Source organism: Arabidopsis thaliana, assembly GCF_000001735.4.
Source record: "Arabidopsis thaliana chromosome 1 sequence".
Taxonomy (NCBI): Eukaryota; Viridiplantae; Streptophyta; class Magnoliopsida; order Brassicales; family Brassicaceae; genus Arabidopsis; species Arabidopsis thaliana.
The window spans coordinates 2542421-2563717 of NC_003070.9; the positions used below are offsets into that span (position 1 = coordinate 2542421).

The window sequence follows — 21297 nt, forward strand, 5'->3', positions numbered from 1 at the left end:
TCTTTTTACACTTCGGCCCAAATCCAGTTTAATGAGTTAATTTGTGGACCTATTACAATTACATGTTTATTGGTTTTAAAACCTACGGTTTAGGCCCACCTACTATACAGTATTTAACTATTTATTTATCTTGCTTCGAGTGAGACTACAAACCAGAGGCTCGTCTTCTGCTGACAACTATTAAACTCATAAGCCAATGATGTAGTTACTGTATCTTGCCTCAAGTATCCTGTTTCTACTGTAAACATATTCCACATTTCTGCCAATCATAGATAGCTCAGTGATGTCAATCAGGGCAGTGTTTTTATTCATTCCAGAGTCAGTTGATGAGTGTACCAATTTTTTTCCAGAACCTTTCATTCACTTTTCCTAAAAGCAGTTTTACATAAGCAGTTACAGTTGAAAACTCAAACACGCAATGTGCATCATTAGCAAGTTACGAGCAATGTCGTACATACGAGGAAATGTGCTCTGAGGCCAGATTACTGTTGTTCAATCATCGTCACCTTTGACTTCATTACTTGGATGATTGTGTTTCTGAGCTTGGTACAAATCAGCAATCTGAAAATGTGCAGGGAAAATTGAGAATTAGAAAAAGGAAAAGAGTTTCAAAACCAGTCTGGTCTTGTCTTTCCAGTATTGAAAACATATGAGTGTAATTAGAATGAAACTTCACCTGCTCAGATGATGTTGCTTCCTCGGGCTTCTTGTCTTCCCGTACACGAAGTAGACGAGGAAAACGAAGAGAAATCCCCTTTTAACGAAACAAAATTGAAAACCAATACGTAACAATATATCAGCAGAGATATTCAAACCAAAAAGGAAAAAGAAGAAAATAAGTCGGAGAAAGTTAAACCTTATCAGGATCCACTATGCCAGTAGCTGCACGGTGCACAGGGCTAATTGTTAAGTCAGCTGCTTTCACTTCCCAGACCTTTAAGCAAACATATTTTTTACCTTTCATTTCAACCCATACGATAGAATGGCGAAACTAATAAATATAAGATAACATTTTGAGTACAAGCAAACATAATCCTACCTCAGTGGGCTCAAACCAAACATCTGGATTGAGGCTGTCTCCAACTCGGTAGTATTGCTGGATATTTGAATCATTACAATTAAATAAGAATTCATGCTAGAGACATATATGATAAGGAAGAAGAAAATATCCTACTTTTGGAGTAGCAATCACTTGAGAGCGAAGACTGGACGACCGCTCGTCAAGCATGGCATCAGAAAATCCAGTACCTAGTAGCCCAAACCGTATAACCAAGGTTTAAGAAACTTGAAAAACTGAACACACATACATAATATGAAATACCAAGGTGTATTCATGTATTCGACTGACCAATTTTACAAATGCTCTGGAACTCTTCCTTATCAACATCATAGCAAGCGAGTAAAAATGCACCATAGACACCTAGAAGGAAATCATAAGGCTTTGTTAAGAGCATAGAGAATGAAGAATGTATCATCCAATGTATTTTCGTGGTTTTCACCTGTGCGTTTTCCACGTCCATGGAAAGCAGCAATTGGTACAAGATCCACAGAGTCCCCAATGCTGCACATGTAATCCTATAGTCAGTAAAAAACTGTTCGATTTAAACTTTTTTAAGAAAAATGTTTAAGAGAGTCTTGCCTGTCCATATAGTCTTTCTTCAGTTTTAGCCAATTATTTGATCGCTTTGCAGGCTCATAGGTAGCATCTGAGTCCAATGTTTTAATGATTAAACCTTCGCAGCTGCAAAAGAAAAAAAGAATATATAGATGAACGGGAACATCATAGAGATAAAAGGCATAGGCCTATGTAATAGACATAGGTGTAGAGAAATCACAACATGCGTGGGTCAAATTGCTAAAAATGCAATTTTCATCCTGAAGGCAAATCATGAAAATCGAAACAGCATAGAGATATTGAAGCAGAACTCAATGTCATATCATATATCACTACAGGCATGGTCAAATTGTTAATTTATCATATCCTTAAACATGTAACAGATAATTGGATAACTATCTAAAATAGAATACCCGAAATGAGTAAATATCTACCAGAATCTCTAAATTTATGTGAACTCAGATGAAGGTGAAAGATGGTGCTAAAGAGAAGATGCTAGGCAACAATCAGTACGAGTATGATCAAATTGCTAAATTATCATACCCTTGAACATATAAAGATAACTCTCTAAAATAAAAAATACCTGAAAGCAGTAAATATCTACCAAAATCTCTAACTAATATGCTACTAAAGAGAAAGTGATATGCAACAATTTACACCAAAGTTTACTGCACTTTTTAGAGATACAGAGAAGTGTCAAGAGATATACCCAACATCAACAGAAGCGTCAAGAAACTTTTGTATTTCATCGATATCGTTAGATGTTACAGCAGTTGCAAACTGGAAATACCCAGGATCTTCCTCAAATGATTCGTATAGCTTCTGCTAGAAGCAAGGTGAACACAAATGATTACATATTTGCACAACAAGAACTTGACTGCAACCAAAGAAAAACAAAATATTATAATGATATACAGATATTGCTCACCTCTCGGCGAATTTTAAGATTCTCCTGGATAAGTTGTTGGCCATTTAGATATAACATGTCAAAAGCAAAGATGCATACGCCAACCTTGATATCATTGACATTCACATTTTTACGGGCTCGAGTGCTCAAAATCTGGAAAAAGAAAAGAAAAAAAAAGAGAGAGAAAAAAGACATCAAGTCAAATAGTTTGAAATAGCTAACTTCAACTAATGTAAATTAATCCAATAACAGGAGCTTTATAACAATTGATATATATTAACAATCCTCTTCACACCAACACTAAACATAAGCAAAAATTAGGTGAATCACCAAAACTGTCTGAGTGCCATTAAAGATCCATAAGTGTAACAAGGTTTATTCAGTAACGTTGGCAAAATTAAAGGTTAGACAGTGTCCAAAACCCGAAAATCTGGTCTAAAAGAGCATTACAGCTATGCTTATTTCTTAATTCACTGGCTAACAAGATGGAAACTCTAACACATTTAACATTTCTCTGGCATTTCTATAAAATAACATACCGTAAATGAATAGACAAAATATAAGGCTGCAACCATACTTTAATATCAGAACGCTATTCACTTATGAGTTACCTGGAACGGAAGAATTTTCTTTTTCTCCCTGTCGAAAGCAACAACTTCACAATCCAGAATAAAAGATTTCACAGAAGGCTTCTTTAATCTGCATTGAGATGTTTCACTAACTTCAGTAGAAAGATTGAATCTCTAATGTTTTCAACCAGTTACACCAGATGTTTACCTTGATAACGCAAGAGCAACATCCGGGTACTTCCCAGTGTTTCTTTCAGCATTTCGACTGTATATCTCAAATGTACCATCCTCCATAAAATGTATCTGCAGAAATTGATTGATGATAAGCCATACCATATTTAAATAACTCATATCTAAGAATAGCATTCATCCTAATTCAGTAGACACCAAATATCACCTGTGCACGTTCCCCATCATATTTGTATTCACATGTGAAAACGATGTCCTGGAATTTATTCAGTATCTCAGCTACACCTTTGGTTGGTTTTGCAAGCATGGGTCCAATTGGAACACCCAATGTAAAGTTACAAGTTTTTGGAAGATTCCACACACCGCCACTTAGAAGAGCAGGAACAATAATGTCATAGACAGGAAGTACAGTGAATACTTGTTTAACAATCTTTGCAGCCTACAAGAACAGAGCAGAATGATGGATCCAGGAAAGAAGTGTAATGGCATAAGATTACAGAAATGCATAGAAGGTAAATTGTGACGTCTCTCAAAGAATACTACATAGAGATCCTACAGCAACACAACATCCTTAGAGTAGCTCAGAAAATATATTTTTACTCACAAAACTCGGAAAGAAGGATTCTGATATATAAGTGGGAGATACAAAAACAAAAAGAGATAGCAGACCTCTTCTAAAGGAGACTTGGTATTTGGGGGTGGCTTTGAGTGCTCTTCATTATATACAGCGGCTTGTCCCAATGCGGCTAAGACAGTCTGACCTGAGAACCCTAACCGCAATTTTGCCTGCAAGGTAAATTAAGAAGGGCGAAATAAGGAACCCAAACGGATAAGCAGAAAAATAGTGGCGGTTGATGCATACCTGAAGTAATCGTGTTAAGTAAAGAGGTTCACAGTCTGTTGTCGCCACAAGAAGTGCCTTCATTCGATTCTTCTTCTTTTCATTACTATCTTTTCCACTTTCCTGTAATAGTTAACATGCAATAGTCCCACTCATCTTCTATGCAGTCAGACAAAAAGACGGTTGACTGAATCTCAATTGAAAGCATAAACAAAATTTCAAGCATTCAAAAGCCACAAGGTTATAAATACCTTAGCAATTTGTCGAAACGTATCGAAAACCTTGACAACAGTCAATGGTTCGGGCTTGAACATCATAGTCTGAGTCGAACGGCTTCCTTTTGCTACAAGTCCCAAGTCTCCCAGTTCCTATAAATCAAGTTCAATTTCAGAACTGCTAATTTTCTTATTCAAAAACCTTATAGCAATTCCACACCAGACAAGCTCATTGAATTACAAGGCAACAAAAGTTTTAAAAAGTCAACATACCGTATTCTGCTTCTTAACATGATCCTCAGTTCTACCAAAAGCCTCAGAGATAGCCTTGATAATTGTACTCTCACCAATTCCCAATTCTACACCTTCATGAGCCGGGGCAATCTCATTCGCCGAAAGATAAACAGTAGCGACCAAATCCTCAGGAGTAGTGGCAATAACAGTTCTCAACATGTTACACAGAATATCAGTAATCACAATCCGGCCACTTTCATTTGAGATCAGATCAAAAGCCAATGCGACAAACAGAAACGGAACTCTCTCCCCTTTCTCCCAGCAAGACATTTTTTCAGGATCGAAATCATTCGGCTTCTTCTTCAGCAATCCAATTTTGCTCTTCATTTCGTCTGTCTTGCTCAAAGTCTTAGCCTTTTTCGCTCCCGTCTTTGAATCCTCCGCAATTGACGATGTATCCGATCTGGGATTTGCAGAATCAGAAACAGGCTCCAGCAGATCCTCCGTTTTTGGAAGTGTACCTTCGGAAACAATAGTTTTGCCCAAATTAGCATCTTGGGTTTCTCCAATTTTCCTTTTGTTCGGCGAGCGAGACAAATTAGTTGTCTGGGGAGTCTTCTTCTTGGCGGCTGCACGAGCATTGGACATGAGAGCATCAAATGCAGAAGGGCGGGAAGAAGACATGGCTCTATGGCACGAGCTAAGACGCAAGTGGGAAATTTGGCGGCTAAAAGAGATTAACACGGAGGAGAATTGAGAGATTTGGGTTTTAGTACAGAGAGAAGGTATGCATCGGAGGTAATTCGACGATCGAATCGCTAACATCAGTCGATTTTGAAATTAGGGTTTTAGAAAGGACAGGTGTTGCAAGTTTGCAACCTTGAAGAAAGGTGATAATATATTGGCGGCAGAATTTCTCACCCGCCACTCTCTCCTTTATGTTGGGCCAAATTAGGACCACCTGAAGAAGCGGGCTAAGATATCTTAAGATGGTTCGGATTTGCCGAAAGAATACGATTTTTTATCCAGAGTTTCTACCTGTAATTACTAATTAGGGTTAGTCCAAATCTTTAATAGATCCCAATGATCAAATTTTATTTTTTTGAAAACTTCAAATTTGGACAAAATTGTGATGATTATTTCAAAGGTTATTGTAAATATAATATTTTATAAATTACATCAAATGCTATCACTAATGGATACTCATACACTAAACTGTGCCCTAGTTTTAAATTTTTGTTATTGGGCCTTTTTATTTTATGTGGGTCTATGATATGGAAAAAATATCGTTATAGCCCAATAGACAGTATAATGTCAGCCCAAACGTGACGCGTATGGTTATCGAACTGTGAAATCTAAGTATCTTACTCATTCGCACAATGAGCGCGTAGACGCCACCTATCCGAAATCCATGCGAAATTGCTGTTTTCCGTAAAATTAAAAAATTAAGCGCGTGAAGGGCTGTTTACGAGTTCCTCAACTTTTAATCTTTATCTTGTTTAATTGGCCAATTAGGATACAAATCTTAGTGTAGAATTAAAATAAAACACATATTTCAATAATTTAGTGGTTGCACATGCACCCTGTATTTCTTCACTAAATCCGCCTGTTAATTTGTGGGATCGATGATTTACCTTCTCATCACCTAGTATATGTATTTCTCCCCTATACATGAATGATGAACATGTGTTTTGTAGTCCTTACAACACAAAAAAATCTATTGTGTGCTTCCTATAAGATCCGTTACACTTTGTTTGTAAAGGATCTTAATTTCAATAAGGAAAATAAACCAAGATTGAAGCTAACTCAATTTCAGGATAAATGCTTCTCACTCTTGTTGTTGGACGACTAACACGGAGGCTCTAGAAGGAAAATATTCAGATGCTAACAAATCTCCAATGACTCCAAGTTCTTCGAATTCCATCCAATCCCCGAGTCCTCTGGTGACTGTAGTACCAACCCCACTTCTTCGACCGACTATGAATAGATCATAGTCGTAAGACACGGAGTGCAAAATTTTGGATGTCTCTGTGCCATCTCCCACCGTCCAGTCAATGATGGTTGACTTATCTCCAGGCCTTTGGTCTTCATGACGGTTCATGTCTACCATTTGGCTATGAATCCTCAAGCTACTCTCATCGGCATAAGACGTAGGGATCAGACGCAAGACCGTTAGAATCACTTGTTGGTTACCTCTCATGTGGTCAGCTAATGCCAGGGCCTCTTTGTCGTCATTCCCACCCACGTAAATCAAGCACACCTGCATTTAATGTATGAAAATAAAAAATATTCAACATCATTTAGAATAAACAAAAAAAAACAAAAAAAAAAGAATGTAGTTACTTACACGGCACGGAGATTCTAGGGCTTTGGTTTGCCAAATTGGTTTGCGATAAACAAAGATTCCGACAGAACAAGGGGCGCGTTTCAGAACATTAAGATTAAGACTTCTTAGGGTTTGATCGTCTGAGATAATGACATTTCCGTTAGGCTCCCAAGTGCGGTGAAACGAGAGGAGAATAAGATTGGAACCTTGACTAAGAGCAAACCAACATATTTGTTCATGCATCTCTTTAGCGGAAGTTAAAGACGTGAACATGTTTATGGAAGCGGAGTCCCAATAAACCTCTTGAAACAGTTGGAAAGAGCTTATGACATTTTCGGAATAAGACCGACTTCCAGGCTTTGGTTTTTGAAGCTGGTGGGAGATAAACGTGGGAGTAGCTTGACCCAATAACTCTATTAGGTGAAGAACACAACATTCCATTGGAGAGTCTTTAGATGGGGAAGTTGCTCTAAGAAGGCTAATCATCGATGTTATGTTGTCAGGCTTGTTGATGCACACCAGCGTTTGCATTTCTGGCTTCTCTTTCAAGTTTCTTCTTCCGTAACACACAAATCTCTTAGACCGGTCATACAGGAAATGTATAGCCATTGGTGTTAACAAAGAGTTTACGAGAATGTATACGCCCAGGAGCGACAAGACCTCCAGACTAATCCTCTGTTAAAAATGAGAAACATTAAAACAGAAATATATATACAAATTAAGATGATCATCATATCCGTTATATGAGTATAGCTAAAATATTCTTACGTCTTTTTCGAAGGCTGTAAGTACGTAACCCAACTCGAAACTACTCTTGGTGCCCATAATGACACCTAGGATAATTGAGTCTCTCAAAGGTATCTTTGTAGCTAAGGCGGCTAAAAACGAAGTAGCGAATTTCGCTATGTATACGATGGGAAGGAAGGAAAAACACTCGTACATATGTCCATGGAGATGCCTTCCATTTCCAAACTCCTTTCGTAGAAATGACCAATCTAGTTTGATCATGCTAAGTGATCCAAAGAGGGGTAAAAAAATGCCCTCGTTGAAGCTATCGAATTTTTGTATAAATACTGATCCTAATGGCGGCCCGTTAGGGACAGCCAAACCAAGAGCAAATGCCCCTAGCGGTCCGAAGAATAAGAAGCGGCTCCAATAAAGATAAGATAAGTAAGCAAGCAAGAGACCAATGTAGAGATAGACGTTCTTCACCGGGGCTCCTTCTGGCGTATGTCTTATAACCCAAAGCATAAATTGTCGCACAAGGTACACAAAAATAAAGAATGCCATAAAAGCTAATCCCATTTTCACTCCTTGAGTTTCATCACGGCTAACGTAAGCCGATACAGTCAAGAAAAAGGCAAGCAAATCTGTTACCATTCCCGCTGACTGAGCTATTTGGCCGAAATCAGTGTGAACTATCTTGAGGTCAGTAAGCAACATGTTGACGCAAGTGAAAGGCGTCATGCTCATTGTGAATGTCATTACGGTATACTCCATTTCTGTCATGGTCAGAATACTTGATTTCTCTCTAGATGAATAAAGGAGTTTTCCTATTTGCCATGGGATGATCATTGAGGTGATCCCAATTACAACACTCTTAGTTCCTGACTTTTTCATTATTCCAACATCTGTAGTCACTCCCCTTAGAAACCAATCTAGGACAAAAGCAAATGCGCCTATAGTATCAGGAACCTTTGTCATATACTGGTTATAATGGATAAATATATGCTTTAAACATGGTATTTGCATAGATCCAAACATCTCACTTAAGACTGCTCCGACCTTCAAGAACAAGAAAAGAAAATGTGTTATATTATTCGAACATCCCCAATGACATGCGGATATTTGAAACCCGTAATTACGTACAAGCATCATGGAGGTGAACTTGGGGATAGGAACACCTAACTTCTTGAACAACATATCAAATAAACGCCATAATAGGAATATGGAGAGAATAATGATCTCCAATTGTGGAAGAGGGTACTCCCAAAAATCCATTCCCTTAGATCCGGAAGCCATTTTCTCTGCAACGCCATGTGAGTTCAACATTATATGTGGACTTACATCGCAAAACATCTTCGTCCCCATCTCTGCTCTTTTCTCATCGTTGTTCCACATGAACTCTTTGCGCCAAGTCGCATTTTCTGCATCCATTTGGGACAAATCTTGTCTACGTAAAACCAAAAAGAACAAAAAAAAAAATTGACAATGAAAAGATTTTGCAGTCAAAAAAAGAACTAAAATTAAAACCGGTCTGATGGTTTCACACAGATCCCAAAGGATCTCTAAAATTAGGATAAGGGTATAAATATAGGGATTGTCTCGTCCAGGTGTTGTCTTTGTTTTTGGCGCTTGTAAGTTGTATTACTTTAAAATAAAATGACCTCTTTAGGCAGTCTAAATAAACGCTTTACCCATTTTTAATAAGATGATCCATTAATTAAGACCTCAAATTCAATCTTTTATCAAAGGGAACAGAGCAGAGTACTCTGTTAGGTACCAAAATCTCTTTTTGTTGAGAAAAACAGAGTATTTTGCTCTGTTCCCTCTGATATCTCTAACACATACTAAACTTAATTATAACGTGACAAAGTGTGTATGTTAAACAGACCCTGTTACTACAAGAGAATATATATTTTTGAATTGTGATAACAAAGGCAGCTATAGTTGGAAGGCGTTATCATAGAGCAGGCACTGCCACAAGAAATTACTCTAATCTTGTTAACTCAAAATTTGATTAAAAAAATCGTGAAGTTTATATCATCATATCCAGAAGAAACTCGAATCAATTACTCCATAACTTCAAGCAGCCTAAAACTAATGTTTATTGATGTAGAGAAATACAACATTGAAAAGCTGAGCATTGAACATATCTCGCATTATTTCTTAGAAAGATTTTCTCCTTTGGCTTTTTGTATGATGAATGTACACTTGTTTTTGAACAACCAACACTGATGCACTTGAAGGATATTCATGTGATGCTAATAAATCTCCAATAGGTCCCAATTCATTGAACTCTGTCCATTCACTAATTCCGCTAGTAGCCTCAGTTCCTATTCCGCTGCCGCTTCCAACGATAAACAAGTCATAATCATTTGCCATTGCTCGTAAGATTCTTGAGGTCTCAGATCCATCAGAAACCGCCTTATCGATATATGTCACCTTGGCATCATTTTCTTTGATGTTGGACCCAACGATGCTAGTCACGGACTCCTTTAGGTTAATCGATTGCTGTTGCTCCCACTCATCGTTATCCATTTCAGAAGATTTTGGAATGAATCTTATGATCGTTAGCCTTGTTCGTTTTTCTGTCAGTCTCATTCGATTTGTTATCGCCAAAGCTTCTCTATCGTCTTTTCCACCGTTAAAAATCAAACATATCTGCAAAGATGAGAGTTTTATCAGGTTAAAAATGCTAATATATTAGTACCATTTCTTTTGTTCATCATAAATGGTAAAGGAAAATGAAAAGATTTTCTTTCAGCATTTAATTTCATTTAGACGTTGCAAAAATATTCTTTTAGATTTTATAAAATTCTGAAATTTGTATTTTCACGTACCCAAACGGATAATTAATTAGTTTTCAAAATAAAATGAAAAGCACCTTGCTGTGGGACTTAGCCATATGAGATTCAACGATGGGCTTGCGATAGACGAAGATTCCAACAGAGCATGGGGCTCGTCTCAGGACGTTAACGTTGAGCATTCTCAGATTATCATCGTTGGAGATAACCGTGGATCGATCAACGGACCAGGTTCGGTGGAAAGGAAGCACAATCAAAGATAGGCTTCTGGATAGGGCTAGCCAACAAATGTCCTCATGCATGTGTTGGGACACGGAGACGGAAGTGAAAATATCCAACGATGTGTATTCAAAGAATTGTCTTTGGAAGCCACGGAAGGAGATTATGACATTGTCAGACAGAGAAGTACTTCCGGGCTCTGGTTTTTGCAACTGGTGGGAAATGAACATAGGATTGGCTTGACCCACAAGCTCGACGAGGTGAAGTATGTTACACGCCATTGGGGAATCTTGTGATGGGCTAAAAGTTTCCAAGAGGTCGGTCATGGAAGTTATGTGATCAGGTCTGTAGACGCACATAAGACATTGGAGAGCCGCACCGTCTTTCAAGATGCCCAAATTCCTTTTTCGGTAGCATCTGAATCTTTTGGTTGGGTCATGCACGAGCTCCAAGAGCATTGGTATAAAGATAGAGTTCAAGAGGGTGTAGGCAGCTAGGATTGTGAAAACCTCTGGCCTTATTAGCTGTGAAACATGTCCAAAGATTTGATTAATTTTTATGAAAATAAACTAATTCTTCTGACTTTAAATATATATAGAAGAGTTTAATTGTACGCACCTTTAATTCAACCGCGTACGTGTAGTAGGCGAGCTCGAAGATCCCCTTATTACTAAGCACAAGGGCTAAAGCAAAAGAGTCTCTCAAGGGCATTTTAAAAGCATACGCGGTTATGGTGGTAACAACGAATTTTGTGGTATTCACCAAAAGAATAAAGGAAATGACCTCATAGATTTGACCCTCCATCCGTATTAAATCTCCACTCTCTTTGAACAACCGTAAGAGATCTACTTGCATCATGGTTAATGATCCAAAGAGTGGCAAAATAGAGCCAAGATTAAAGCTCTCAAACTTTTGAATCAAAGTAGTACCTAAAGGATATCCATTTGGAACCGTCAAGCCGAAAACAAATGATCCCGCGGGTCCAAAAAGATGAATAACCTTGTTAAAAAAAGTGAAGCAGGCGAAAGCAATCCCAAAAATCGAGTAGAGGTAGAAATCCTTGACCGGCCTCCCTTCTGGAGTCTGCTTGATCACCCAATACATAGCCGGCCGCACAACGCATATCATAACGACGACAAAGAGGCAGAAACCTACGGTTTGCATGAAGCCGTACAATTTTTCGTAGTAGATTGCATTAAAAAATGTTACACCAAAAGCCAACATGTCAGTCACCATAGCCCCAGAGAGGGCTATCCTCCCAAACTCTGAGTGTTTGATCTGGAGGTCTTTTAGGAGTGTGTCGATGCTCGTGAACGCGGATATGCTTTGCAAGAATATGATCAACCTGTATTCCATCCTTAATATGCTTGAGTCCCCTCTTCGTTCTCTATATCTAAAAGTGAGGCTGCCACAAATCAAGGGTATAATTACTGTAATGAATCCGATCACACTAGACCTTTTCTCCGTCCTAAATGGCAATTCGGCATCCATGGTCACACCTTTGAGGAACCAATATAAAACGAAGCCGAAAGCCCCTAGGGTCTCGGCCACCTTTGGTCGGTTATCATCAGGGAAAAAAATGTCATGGATCCAAGACTTGTTGCTGAAATGGCAAGTTTGACCTAAAATTATCCCTGCCTTCAACAACAAGGCATTACAACGTTTAGGAATATGCACCGTACTGATTTTAAAATTTAAAACGTGGAGGGAAGAGGGAGATTAAGAAAACTCACGATCATCATATATGTGAATCTAGGTACTCGAAGACCAATTTTGTTGAATGAGATGTCGAGAAGCCGCCATATAAAAAAAGTAGAAAAGATTAAGATCTCGAGATTCGGGAGCGGATATTCCCAGAAGTTCATCCCTCTCTTGAAAGTCATAACCTCCCATATCCCGTGCGAATTTACTATGTGAGGGTGTGACTCGCAGAAGATAGACGAGTTCTTGTCTTCATTGAATTCTCCCCATGACACGTCCCAATAACTCATGTCTATCTCCTCTGTAGCCATTTTAAGGAGAAAGACAAAAGTTAACGAAGAGACTTGCTTAGGGATCAAGAAGATCTAATGGAATGATTTAGGGTTTGTAATTCGATTGGGAAAGAAGAAGACTAGGGATGGTTTTGTTATAAACGTTGACTAATTAAGGTCGAATAACCAGCAAACAACAGATACGCATCTCAGGTACAGTTAATATTTACCCATTTTGTTTTCTTTTTATAGCTTCATTCTTCTCCATCTCTTGTTCCTTGTCAACATTAGCACACGTATGATTGTACATCGTCTATTTCACCAATCAACAACGCCAAAGCTATACATATAACGATATATATTTAGGGAATTTTGCATCCACTTGCACACTTTCTCAGGGATATATATATTTTTGTTTTGACAATTTTTTCTATGTTTGGTGAAATAGGAACTTATACTTTAAAATCACCATACAAATTAAGTCATTCAAACAGCTAAGCATGCAAATTAAACCAAATAATATAGCAAAGGAAAATGGATACTAAAAGAGTCTTACTAATCAAGGCAGGGTAAGATAAATAACAATATAAACTAAAGAATATTGTACCTAGGTCAGGATACCAAATTACTCTCTTATAAAATTTCTCCAAATTCAAAATTACTAATTAATGCTTGAACCCTACGTATACGTAAAGCATAATCACAGGATTAAGATTCTTCCAAGTAGTTAGGCATTAAATATTCATTGGCTAGTCGTATTTGTGGTCTTAAGACTATAAAGAAATGAGAACAAGTGTAAATCACCTACAAACCATTTTGAACTCAATTCCTATTGGTTGGTAATAGATTCCTCTAAAGGTTTTAATTGGGTAATTTCATTGAATGTATACTACGTGCGTGAAATTCTCATCATTTTTAATGATCAAATTGGTGGCAAGTAGGTCTTTTAAGACTATATACTAATTTGCTATGTAATTTATTTGTCTAGTTTGCTTATTTTTGCCGTTTTTCTTTATTGTATAGCGAAAAGGAGATTAAAACTTGTAAAACATGTAAATAGATGTAACTCTCACATTGAATGTTAATTTAATTATAAAACATGTACTATTTTTTTCTGATTTCATTGTTTTTAAAAAATTATGTGGAATCAATTAAATTTAAAGTCATATTTGCAAATGTTATCATCACAAGGCCACGGAGACGAACTGTCACTTAAAAATTTGGGGCTACAAATGTGTCTCGTGTGAGAAGTGTATTTCTATTTTTTGTATCTTATAAATGAATAAAGAGTAGTTGCCAATGTAATATCATCTACAAGCTACATTCTGTTGTTGTTGCACCACCAACACCGACCCTCTACGGGGAAAATCTTGAGACACCAACAGATCTCCAATCACACCTAACTCATCAAACTCCGTCCACTCACTCAATGCACTCACCACGTCGGTCCCTACTCCGGCGCTCCTCCCCACCACGAATAAATCAAAAGAATTAGCAATCGAGAGAAGGAGTGTTGATGTGTCGGAACCGTCGTTAACTGTCTCCTCTACGTATTCCACAAAACTATGTTGTCCAACAGTATTGTTATTGTTCCTCAGAACCTCCTTAACCTCTGCCGAGTCCAGCATCTGATCCCACCCTGTAGTCATCCCATCCATTTTCGCTGGGATTAGCTTCAACACTGTCAGGTTCACATTCGGATTCCTCATCATTTGCCTTCCCAATGCCAAGGCTTCTCTGTCGTCTTTCCCGCCCACGAAAATTGCGCAGACCTGGTTTTAGACAAATCAAGTTTCACACGTAAACACAAATTCAAGCACGGAAACTAATGATTAGCGTATGGAACAATCAAACCTTCAAATATGTGTTACCTCAAAAGACGGACTGCTCTTTTGCGCAGATAAAAGCTTTTGACGATGGACAAAGATCCCCACGGAGCAAGGTGCTTGTCTCAAGACATTTAAGTTAGCGTTCCTACGCATGACATCGTCTGAGACCACCGTTGTCTGGTCAAGGGACCATATAATGTGGAAAGGGAGCATGAGAAAAGAAGCTTGTTTGTCGAGAGCGAGCGAGTAAATCTCTTGATGCATGTACCTAGGGTTTGAGATGCATGTGAACAATTCCAGCGATATCGATTTCCAGTAATGTTTGAAGTTATCAAAAGCGATTAGGACGTTGTTTGAATAAGACCGGTTTCCAGGTTCGGCTTTTTGCATTTGGTGGGAGATAAAGACTGGATTGTCTAAACCCACAAGCTCGACGAGGTGAATCACGTAGCAACTTATTGTGGATTCATGTAGAGGAAAAGACTGTGCTAGAAGGTTGATCATCCCTGAGATGTGGTCTGCTTTGTGAATGCACACTAGAAACTTCAGCTCTGATCCAAGCTTCAAGCTCATTAGATTCCGCTTCTGGAAACTAATGAATCGTTTTGACGAATCATATAGGTAATGTATCAACACTGGTGATATCGTAGAGCTCACTAAAATCATCGTTGCCATAATCGTGAAGGACTTCACATGAAGAACCTGTAACACAACAAAATAATCTTATAAGACAGAAAGAAAAAAAAAAACATTAAGTGTTGGAGAGTTGAATTGTCTTGAATATAAAGTTAAATATGGGAACTCACATTGCTTTCAACTCCATACAGAAAATAACACAGCTCAACAATTCCTTTGTTGCTGAGGATGAGTGCCATAACGAAAGAGTCGGTCAGAGGCATTTTGGCTAGCAATGCAGGAATCATTGAGAAGATAATCTTGGCGACAAAGACAACGATGATGATGGTCAAGGCTTCATACAACTGACCGTCAAAATGCCTTAGTTGACCGATCTGGTTAGCTAACCAAGGTCCATCGATTTGCAGCATTGAGAAGAACAAGAAAAGTGGCAAAAGGATTCCAGTGTTAAAGCTTTCAAACTTTTCTACCAGTTGAGACCCTAGAGGAGGACCGTGAGGCACACACAAACCCAAAAGGAAGGGTCCAACAGCCGGAAACATGTGAATTTCCTTCAAAAAGTAGTAACCACCGAAGGCTAAAATGAGTATGATGTAGATGAAGCATTCCTTCACCGGTCTCTCTTGTGGTGTCCGTTTGATCACCCAAAACATGGCCGGTCTCACAACCCAAACCATGAATATGACATATCCGATAATTCCTACGCCTTGCAGCGCAGAAACCCTCCAGTCCATCCAAGCCACAAGGGCAAATAGATTAACACCAAAACCCGTTCCATCCGCCACCATAGCGGTCGAAATCACGATCCTGCCGAACTCTGAGTGGTTGATCCGGAGATCCCTTAATAGCCTTGAGATACCCGTGAATGCCGAGATGCTCTGCATGAATAAAATTGTTCTGTACTCCATTCCTGTCAAGTATTTCCCCCCGGTCTCTCTTAGCTTACCAAACACCATGTTGGCCGCGATAATGGGGAGAATAACAGTGGCAATTCCTGTTACAATCACTTTCGTACCTGTCTTCCTAACCATCCCAACATCCATTTTAACACCTTCGATGAACCAATAAAAGACAAAAGCGAACCCACCTAGCGTCTCAGGCACTTTTGGCCTAGTATCATCCGGGAATAAAATGTGCTGGATCGTCCAGTCATTCGGCAAAAGATTCGTTTGGCTCAAAGCTGCCCCGGCCTTCAACATAATTTTCCGATCAATCAGTCAATGCAAACAACTTTTATACAAAAGAACAAAAGAGGAAGAAAGGGTTCTTACAATCATCATGGAGGTGATCTTTGGCACAGGGAGGCCTATCTTCTTTAGGGATAAATAAAAAAACTGCCATAAACAGAGAACTAGGACGATTACGCTCTCGAGATGGGGAAGACTGTAGTCCCATATCTTCATCCCGCGTATAGGTAAATCTAGCTTCTCCCACACGCCAAAAGAGTTCACAAGAATCGGTATTTGTTCGCAGAACTTGGACCCGTCTTCACTAAAGCCATATCCATGATATGAGAAATCCCCCCAGAAGGTTGCGTTGTATGCCCCCTCATATGCCTCGTTACGCGACTCCATTTCTCCTAGATTCTTTTTCTTCTCAAGAGAAGAAAAAGATCAAGAGAAAGAGATTTACAGTTTCCAGAAAAAATTACAAAATCTTGGTGTTACATTGTCTTATTAGAAGAAATTAACACTACTAAAAATAGTTGATAATCTTTGTCTCTCTCTATTTTTTTTTTTTATCTTGTTGTTGTTAACTGTCTGTTTACGTACCTGGCGACTAATTTATATGTTTGTTTTACCTCTCTGCTTATTTAAGAACCTCCATCAATTTGTGTCTATCCAAGTTTTGTTAGAGATCCCGACATATACGGATTTTGCATGTAATCTTACGTTATAAAAATCTTGATGAAGTTATTAAATCGTCATATATTATTAGAAATAAAAATCGAATCACTTACAGAGCAATAAAAATGTAAAGCATTTTAAGCCCAAAAAAATAAAAAATATAATAATTAATGATGAAAAGAAAAGAGAAATGGAATGACTGGCAGAAAAGAACAAAACCAAAGAGGAAATTTAAAAAGGAAAAACACACACACAATCAATCAATGTCACATATAGCAAATTTTGCACACAAATGAAACCAATTCAAGATGAGGATAAATCAAACTAAAGACGAGTTTTGCATAACACTCTCTGGAATCCATCCAACGAGCTTGATGTAACGTTGATCATTACCGGCGTACACACAGCCTTCAACGTACGTCTTCTCGACCGGAAAATCCACGTCTTGTAGCTCACTCTAGCCGTTATATACACTTCCATTTCGATCGTCCCTTTTGATTTTTCAGCCCTTAAGTCCCTGGCATTGAACTTAGACAGTGCCACATTGTGGGACACAAGCTGCGTCTCAATCCTAGTCTCGTTCTTAGGACGTTGCTTGAAAGGAGAGATATTTTTGTGAGCCACGGACTGGTTATGATGAGCCGTGGAGATACGCATGGAGTGGTATCTTACGGAGACATGTTTCTCCGGGTTGTATGATTTGATCACGTAGCTGAATTTTGCGTTGATGTGATCGTCATTGTTGCCTATAGCAAACTCTTGGACCGACGCGGCTTCTACCGTGTAGATGAGTCGCTTTGGCCTGAGTGTGAGGTATGTGATCAATATGGCGAGACCCACGAGGAGTCCCAAGAGGACGAGGGCGACGATGATGCATAGGACGGGGTTCATACGCCTGCCCGGCAGGGGTTGTGCTCGAGGTTGCGATTGGGGTTGCAGTTGCGGTTGCGTTCGCCGAGCCGGTTGGTGGGCTGGGTTTGGAGGCACCATTGTCAGAGAAGGTTTTGATGGACTTCAGTTAATTGCTTGGAAAGGATAGAGAGCAAAGATTGATTTGATTGCTTTGATATGGTTCGACGATATATATAAAGGGACTAACACGGACAATTAGATTCTTTGCCTTTGTATAAGGATTAGTCACAAAACTACTGATTTAAAATTCTTAATTCTTTAGCATTGCTTGTGAATGAATCAAGAAATCTTGGAAGCTGGAAGATTCCTACTTTTTTTTTTTTTTTTTTTGGTTTTAATTCTTTGCTTCTTTTTGTAACGTTGTACAACACTACAACTTGGGTGTTGATAACATTTATGTTTTCTCTATCCGATTCGTCTGTAAATTTTGTCGTACGCATATTTATATCTAACATCAACAACTGCATTTACATGTAAATATTACATTTTCATTAACACACAGCAAAATAAAGAAAAGGAGACTTCGTGTGGTGTATGTATGGTTTCAATTTAGTTAATAACAAAAATCAACATTCTAATTCACATGAAGGTACTACAGTTTCATTTATAGATGAAGGAACAAAGAATTGTGTGAGATTGTAGGCGTCACTCATCAGTACATTCAGCTAAAAGCCTAAAAGTTTTTCTTGAATAGAGAGATAAATTTCCATTTCCATTTTACTTTTAAGTCTTTAACTAACATTGTTATGATTAGTTATTTAATTATGCTCCTTTGCTTTGTCGGAAGCCTTTATTCCTTTCCCGAAATGTGCAAAGGAAAAAAAGATAGTCAGAAAAAATGTTGTGAACTTAAGGGAAAAAAACAAATAACATTTTTTCTGCAGAAATATGTTCCCCTGCTCTATTTTTTTGGCCAATCAAAGACAATTTTGTAAGTTACAACTTTCTTCTGCAGAAATAAATTCACATCCGTATAAAAAAAAAGAAGGAAAATTATGACTTATTAACTCTGTTTTCGGTTTTAGAACAGTCAGAACGACAGCGTATCAAAACCAGTTCACTTCTGTTAACAGTTGGGCCCAGACCCAGTTTAAGACCGAAAGAGGGACTTAATATATTTGGGCCCAGGCCCACTTTTATATCTGTTTCGTTAACACTTAACAGAGCCGTTAAGAAGCGGAGAAAGCAGAACAGAGCAAAGTGGGAGCTTCTTTCTCTTTCTTTTCTCAATTGTGTTCATGTAACAAGAAACGTGATCAAGCAGATAAAATTATAACCAAAACAAAGAACTTTGGTGTTCTTCTGTGCTGTGTTTTCACCTTCCGTCAAGAGTGCGTTTGATCGAGTTTAAAGCTTTTTCTTATGCAGAGCAAATATATGTGTTGCTCAGCTCGTAAAAAAAAAACATTAGTGTAAACGAGGATAATGTTCCGTTCAATCGAAATAACAACAAGACCTACTACAAATAGATTATAGAAAGATCAACAATAACAAAACCTAAAAATAGAGAGAAACATTGCCAAAGGTTCCGAAGTTGCCCGGTCAAAGAGAAAGACACATGATGTTCGACTATTATCCATTGTGGTTGCCGTTGACCACACTTACGTTTTCAAGTCGGTCAAAATCTTGATCTCTTTTCTCTTCCAAACATGTTCATCGACTCTTCTTATTATAGCCTATAGTAGGTGTCGGTGATCCCTTAGACTGGTTCAGGACAAGATCAGAAGAGTAGTCATAATTATTAGAAGAATAGAGGTAAACAAAATAATGATAATAATCATCATTAAACGACTAACCCGAAGATCTTCTTCGTGAGTTTTTGGCTCGACTTTGCTCTTATTATTAGCCATGCTACCGGCACCGGGTGAGAGATGGCGATCATAATTCATTAGTTGTGAAAGGTACAAGAAGATAGTTTTATAGAAAATGCATGTGACACTAGTGAAACTTTAAAAAGTTATTGCAAAGTGATGATACATGCTTTTTTGTATAATAAAGTATGCCTTTGTAATTAGTATAAGTTGATACAGTTGAAGTGGGATCAATTTTTATTTTTCACCTTTTTTGGGGGGGGGGGGGGGATATATTTCTACATATCGAATAACTTATGGTATATTCCTTTTGGTGGTGCTGCTTATGCATATATTGTTGTTATGCATTCTGAGTTGGTTGTGTGTTTTTATGGTACAAAAACACATATATACTCAGACACGTTCTCATGTATGTGTATCAATATATGTAGAGGTTGGGGTGGAGAAGGTCAAGGAGAAAGGATCTTTCAAGGGATATGCGGCGACCAACTTCAATGCTCAGCATGTAGTGAGTACTTTTTACTTTTACCTTTTCCATAGTTCCCATTATCTTTTCCCTTATTCTGCATCACTTGTCAATGGCTCTGTTTCTACAAACACACACAAGATCAAATTACTTTAGTGGATGTCACTAATTTTAACGACACAACAAATGTAAGAGAACAAAATATGAAAGCTAAATAAACCACGATTCAAATGATCAAGTCCATCTCCATTTTCAACAACATAACATATATTCTACAGAACATGTAACATAAAACGAAATACAACTATAGAAACCATACTCTCTAAGTTAAACCTTACACTAACAGTCAAGTTGAAAAAAACATTACACGAAAAAAGATACAACGATTAGGGAATCAAAACCAACTAACGTTTCCTACTATCATAACCAACGAAGTTACTAACAGCTTTAGAGCCTTCAGCGACAGCGTGGCGGCTAAGTTCACCAGGCAGAACCAACCTAACCGCTGCTTCGATCTCCCTCGAAGACAACGTCCTCCGCTTTGTATAATCGCTTAACCTCGCTGCCTCCTGCGCTATCCTCTCGAACATATCTCCCATGAACATGTTCACCACCGTCATCGCCTTCGACGTTATACCTAAATCCGGATGCACTTGCTTCATCACCTTATACACATATCTCCTATACTCATCTCCCGCCAAATCGTCTCTCTTCTTCTTTTTCTTCTTCTTCTTATTCTCCTGCTTCTTCTCAACCTTATCTGTTTTCTTCAAAGTGCCTTCACTCTTGGAAGCGGGAGTTTCCGGTGGCTGAGGTGAAGGTTCATCTCGAACCTCCACCGGAGTCTCCGGCGGCTGAGGTGAACTTTCATCTCGATCATCCACCGGAATCTTAACGGTGGTAACGTTTTCTCCGACGGGAAGTGACCGTTCGTCTGGAACCTCCACTGGAATCTCAACGGTAGTAACGTTTTCTCCGACGGGAATGGAGAAAGTGAGATCTTGCGTCTCTTGATCGTTCGCTGTCTCGGTGATCACACACGGATCTCCTTCTTCCGTGACGGTTACTTTGATTGTCTCTTCCACTACTTTCTTCTTCTTCGTCACGGAAACAACCTTTGGTTTTCTCGGCGCCATATTCTTCGTTAGAAATAACCGAAAATGTTATGTGGTTAAGATTTA

The 21297-nt window shown here is 38.5% G+C and overlaps 7 protein-coding genes across 7 annotated transcripts; all 7 read right to left on the reverse strand.

Moving 5' to 3' along the window:
• Window positions 1-242: 242 nt before the first annotated feature.
• Window positions 243-5526, reverse strand: LIG1 (DNA ligase 1). The gene is made up of 17 exons (NM_100689.5): window positions 4610-5526; window positions 4373-4489; window positions 4143-4244; window positions 3950-4066; window positions 3489-3719; window positions 3300-3394; window positions 3134-3221; window positions 2544-2675; window positions 2325-2437; window positions 1640-1741; window positions 1500-1561; window positions 1349-1420; window positions 1175-1248; window positions 1040-1096; window positions 857-934; window positions 677-754; window positions 243-561 (listed from the first exon to the last, which is right to left on the reverse strand). Exons 1-17 carry the CDS (start codon window positions 5393-5395, stop codon window positions 493-495), a joined length of 2373 nt encoding a protein of 790 aa, NP_172293.2. The 5' UTR covers window positions 5396-5526; the 3' UTR covers window positions 243-492.
• A 549-nt stretch (window positions 5527-6075) lies between these two features.
• Window positions 6076-9124, reverse strand: CHX6B (cation/H+ exchanger 6B). The gene is made up of 4 exons (NM_179279.3): window positions 8766-9124; window positions 7665-8681; window positions 6918-7571; window positions 6076-6830 (listed from the first exon to the last, which is right to left on the reverse strand). The coding sequence occupies exons 1-4, from the start codon at window positions 9051-9053 to the stop codon at window positions 6399-6401; spliced, it is 2391 nt and encodes a 796-aa protein (NP_849610.2). The 5' UTR covers window positions 9054-9124; the 3' UTR covers window positions 6076-6398.
• Window positions 9125-9514: 390 nt separating this feature from the next.
• On the reverse strand, window positions 9515-12809 carry CHX6A (cation/H+ exchanger 6A). The gene is made up of 4 exons (NM_179280.4): window positions 12376-12809; window positions 11261-12280; window positions 10504-11166; window positions 9515-10280 (listed from the first exon to the last, which is right to left on the reverse strand). Exons 1-4 carry the CDS (start codon window positions 12652-12654, stop codon window positions 9786-9788), a joined length of 2457 nt encoding a protein of 818 aa, NP_849611.1. The 5' UTR covers window positions 12655-12809; the 3' UTR covers window positions 9515-9785.
• A 961-nt stretch (window positions 12810-13770) lies between these two features.
• ATCHX5 (Cation/hydrogen exchanger family protein) lies at window positions 13771-16808 on the reverse strand. The gene is made up of 4 exons (NM_100690.3): window positions 16352-16808; window positions 15251-16270; window positions 14487-15146; window positions 13771-14387 (listed from the first exon to the last, which is right to left on the reverse strand). The coding sequence occupies exons 1-4, from the start codon at window positions 16652-16654 to the stop codon at window positions 13923-13925; spliced, it is 2448 nt and encodes an 815-aa protein (NP_172294.2). The 5' UTR covers window positions 16655-16808; the 3' UTR covers window positions 13771-13922.
• Window positions 16809-16992: 184 nt separating this feature from the next.
• AT1G08160 (Late embryogenesis abundant (LEA) hydroxyproline-rich glycoprotein family) lies at window positions 16993-18012 on the reverse strand. Its single transcript, NM_179281.2, has one exon. It carries the CDS (start codon window positions 17915-17917, stop codon window positions 17252-17254), a length of 666 nt encoding a protein of 221 aa, NP_849612.1. The 5' UTR covers window positions 17918-18012; the 3' UTR covers window positions 16993-17251.
• A 1016-nt stretch (window positions 18013-19028) lies between these two features.
• AT1G08165 (uncharacterized protein) lies at window positions 19029-19896 on the reverse strand. Its single transcript, NM_001123774.2, has 2 exons — window positions 19636-19896; window positions 19029-19543 (listed from the first exon to the last, which is right to left on the reverse strand). The coding sequence occupies exons 1-2, from the start codon at window positions 19726-19728 to the stop codon at window positions 19493-19495; spliced, it is 144 nt and encodes a 47-aa protein (NP_001117246.1). The 5' UTR covers window positions 19729-19896; the 3' UTR covers window positions 19029-19492.
• A 452-nt stretch (window positions 19897-20348) lies between these two features.
• Window positions 20349-21286, reverse strand: AT1G08170 (Histone superfamily protein). Its single transcript, NM_100691.2, has one exon. The coding sequence runs from the start codon at window positions 21250-21252 to the stop codon at window positions 20521-20523; it is 732 nt and encodes a 243-aa protein (NP_172295.1). The 5' UTR covers window positions 21253-21286; the 3' UTR covers window positions 20349-20520.
• Between the last annotated feature and the right edge of the window lie 11 nt (window positions 21287-21297).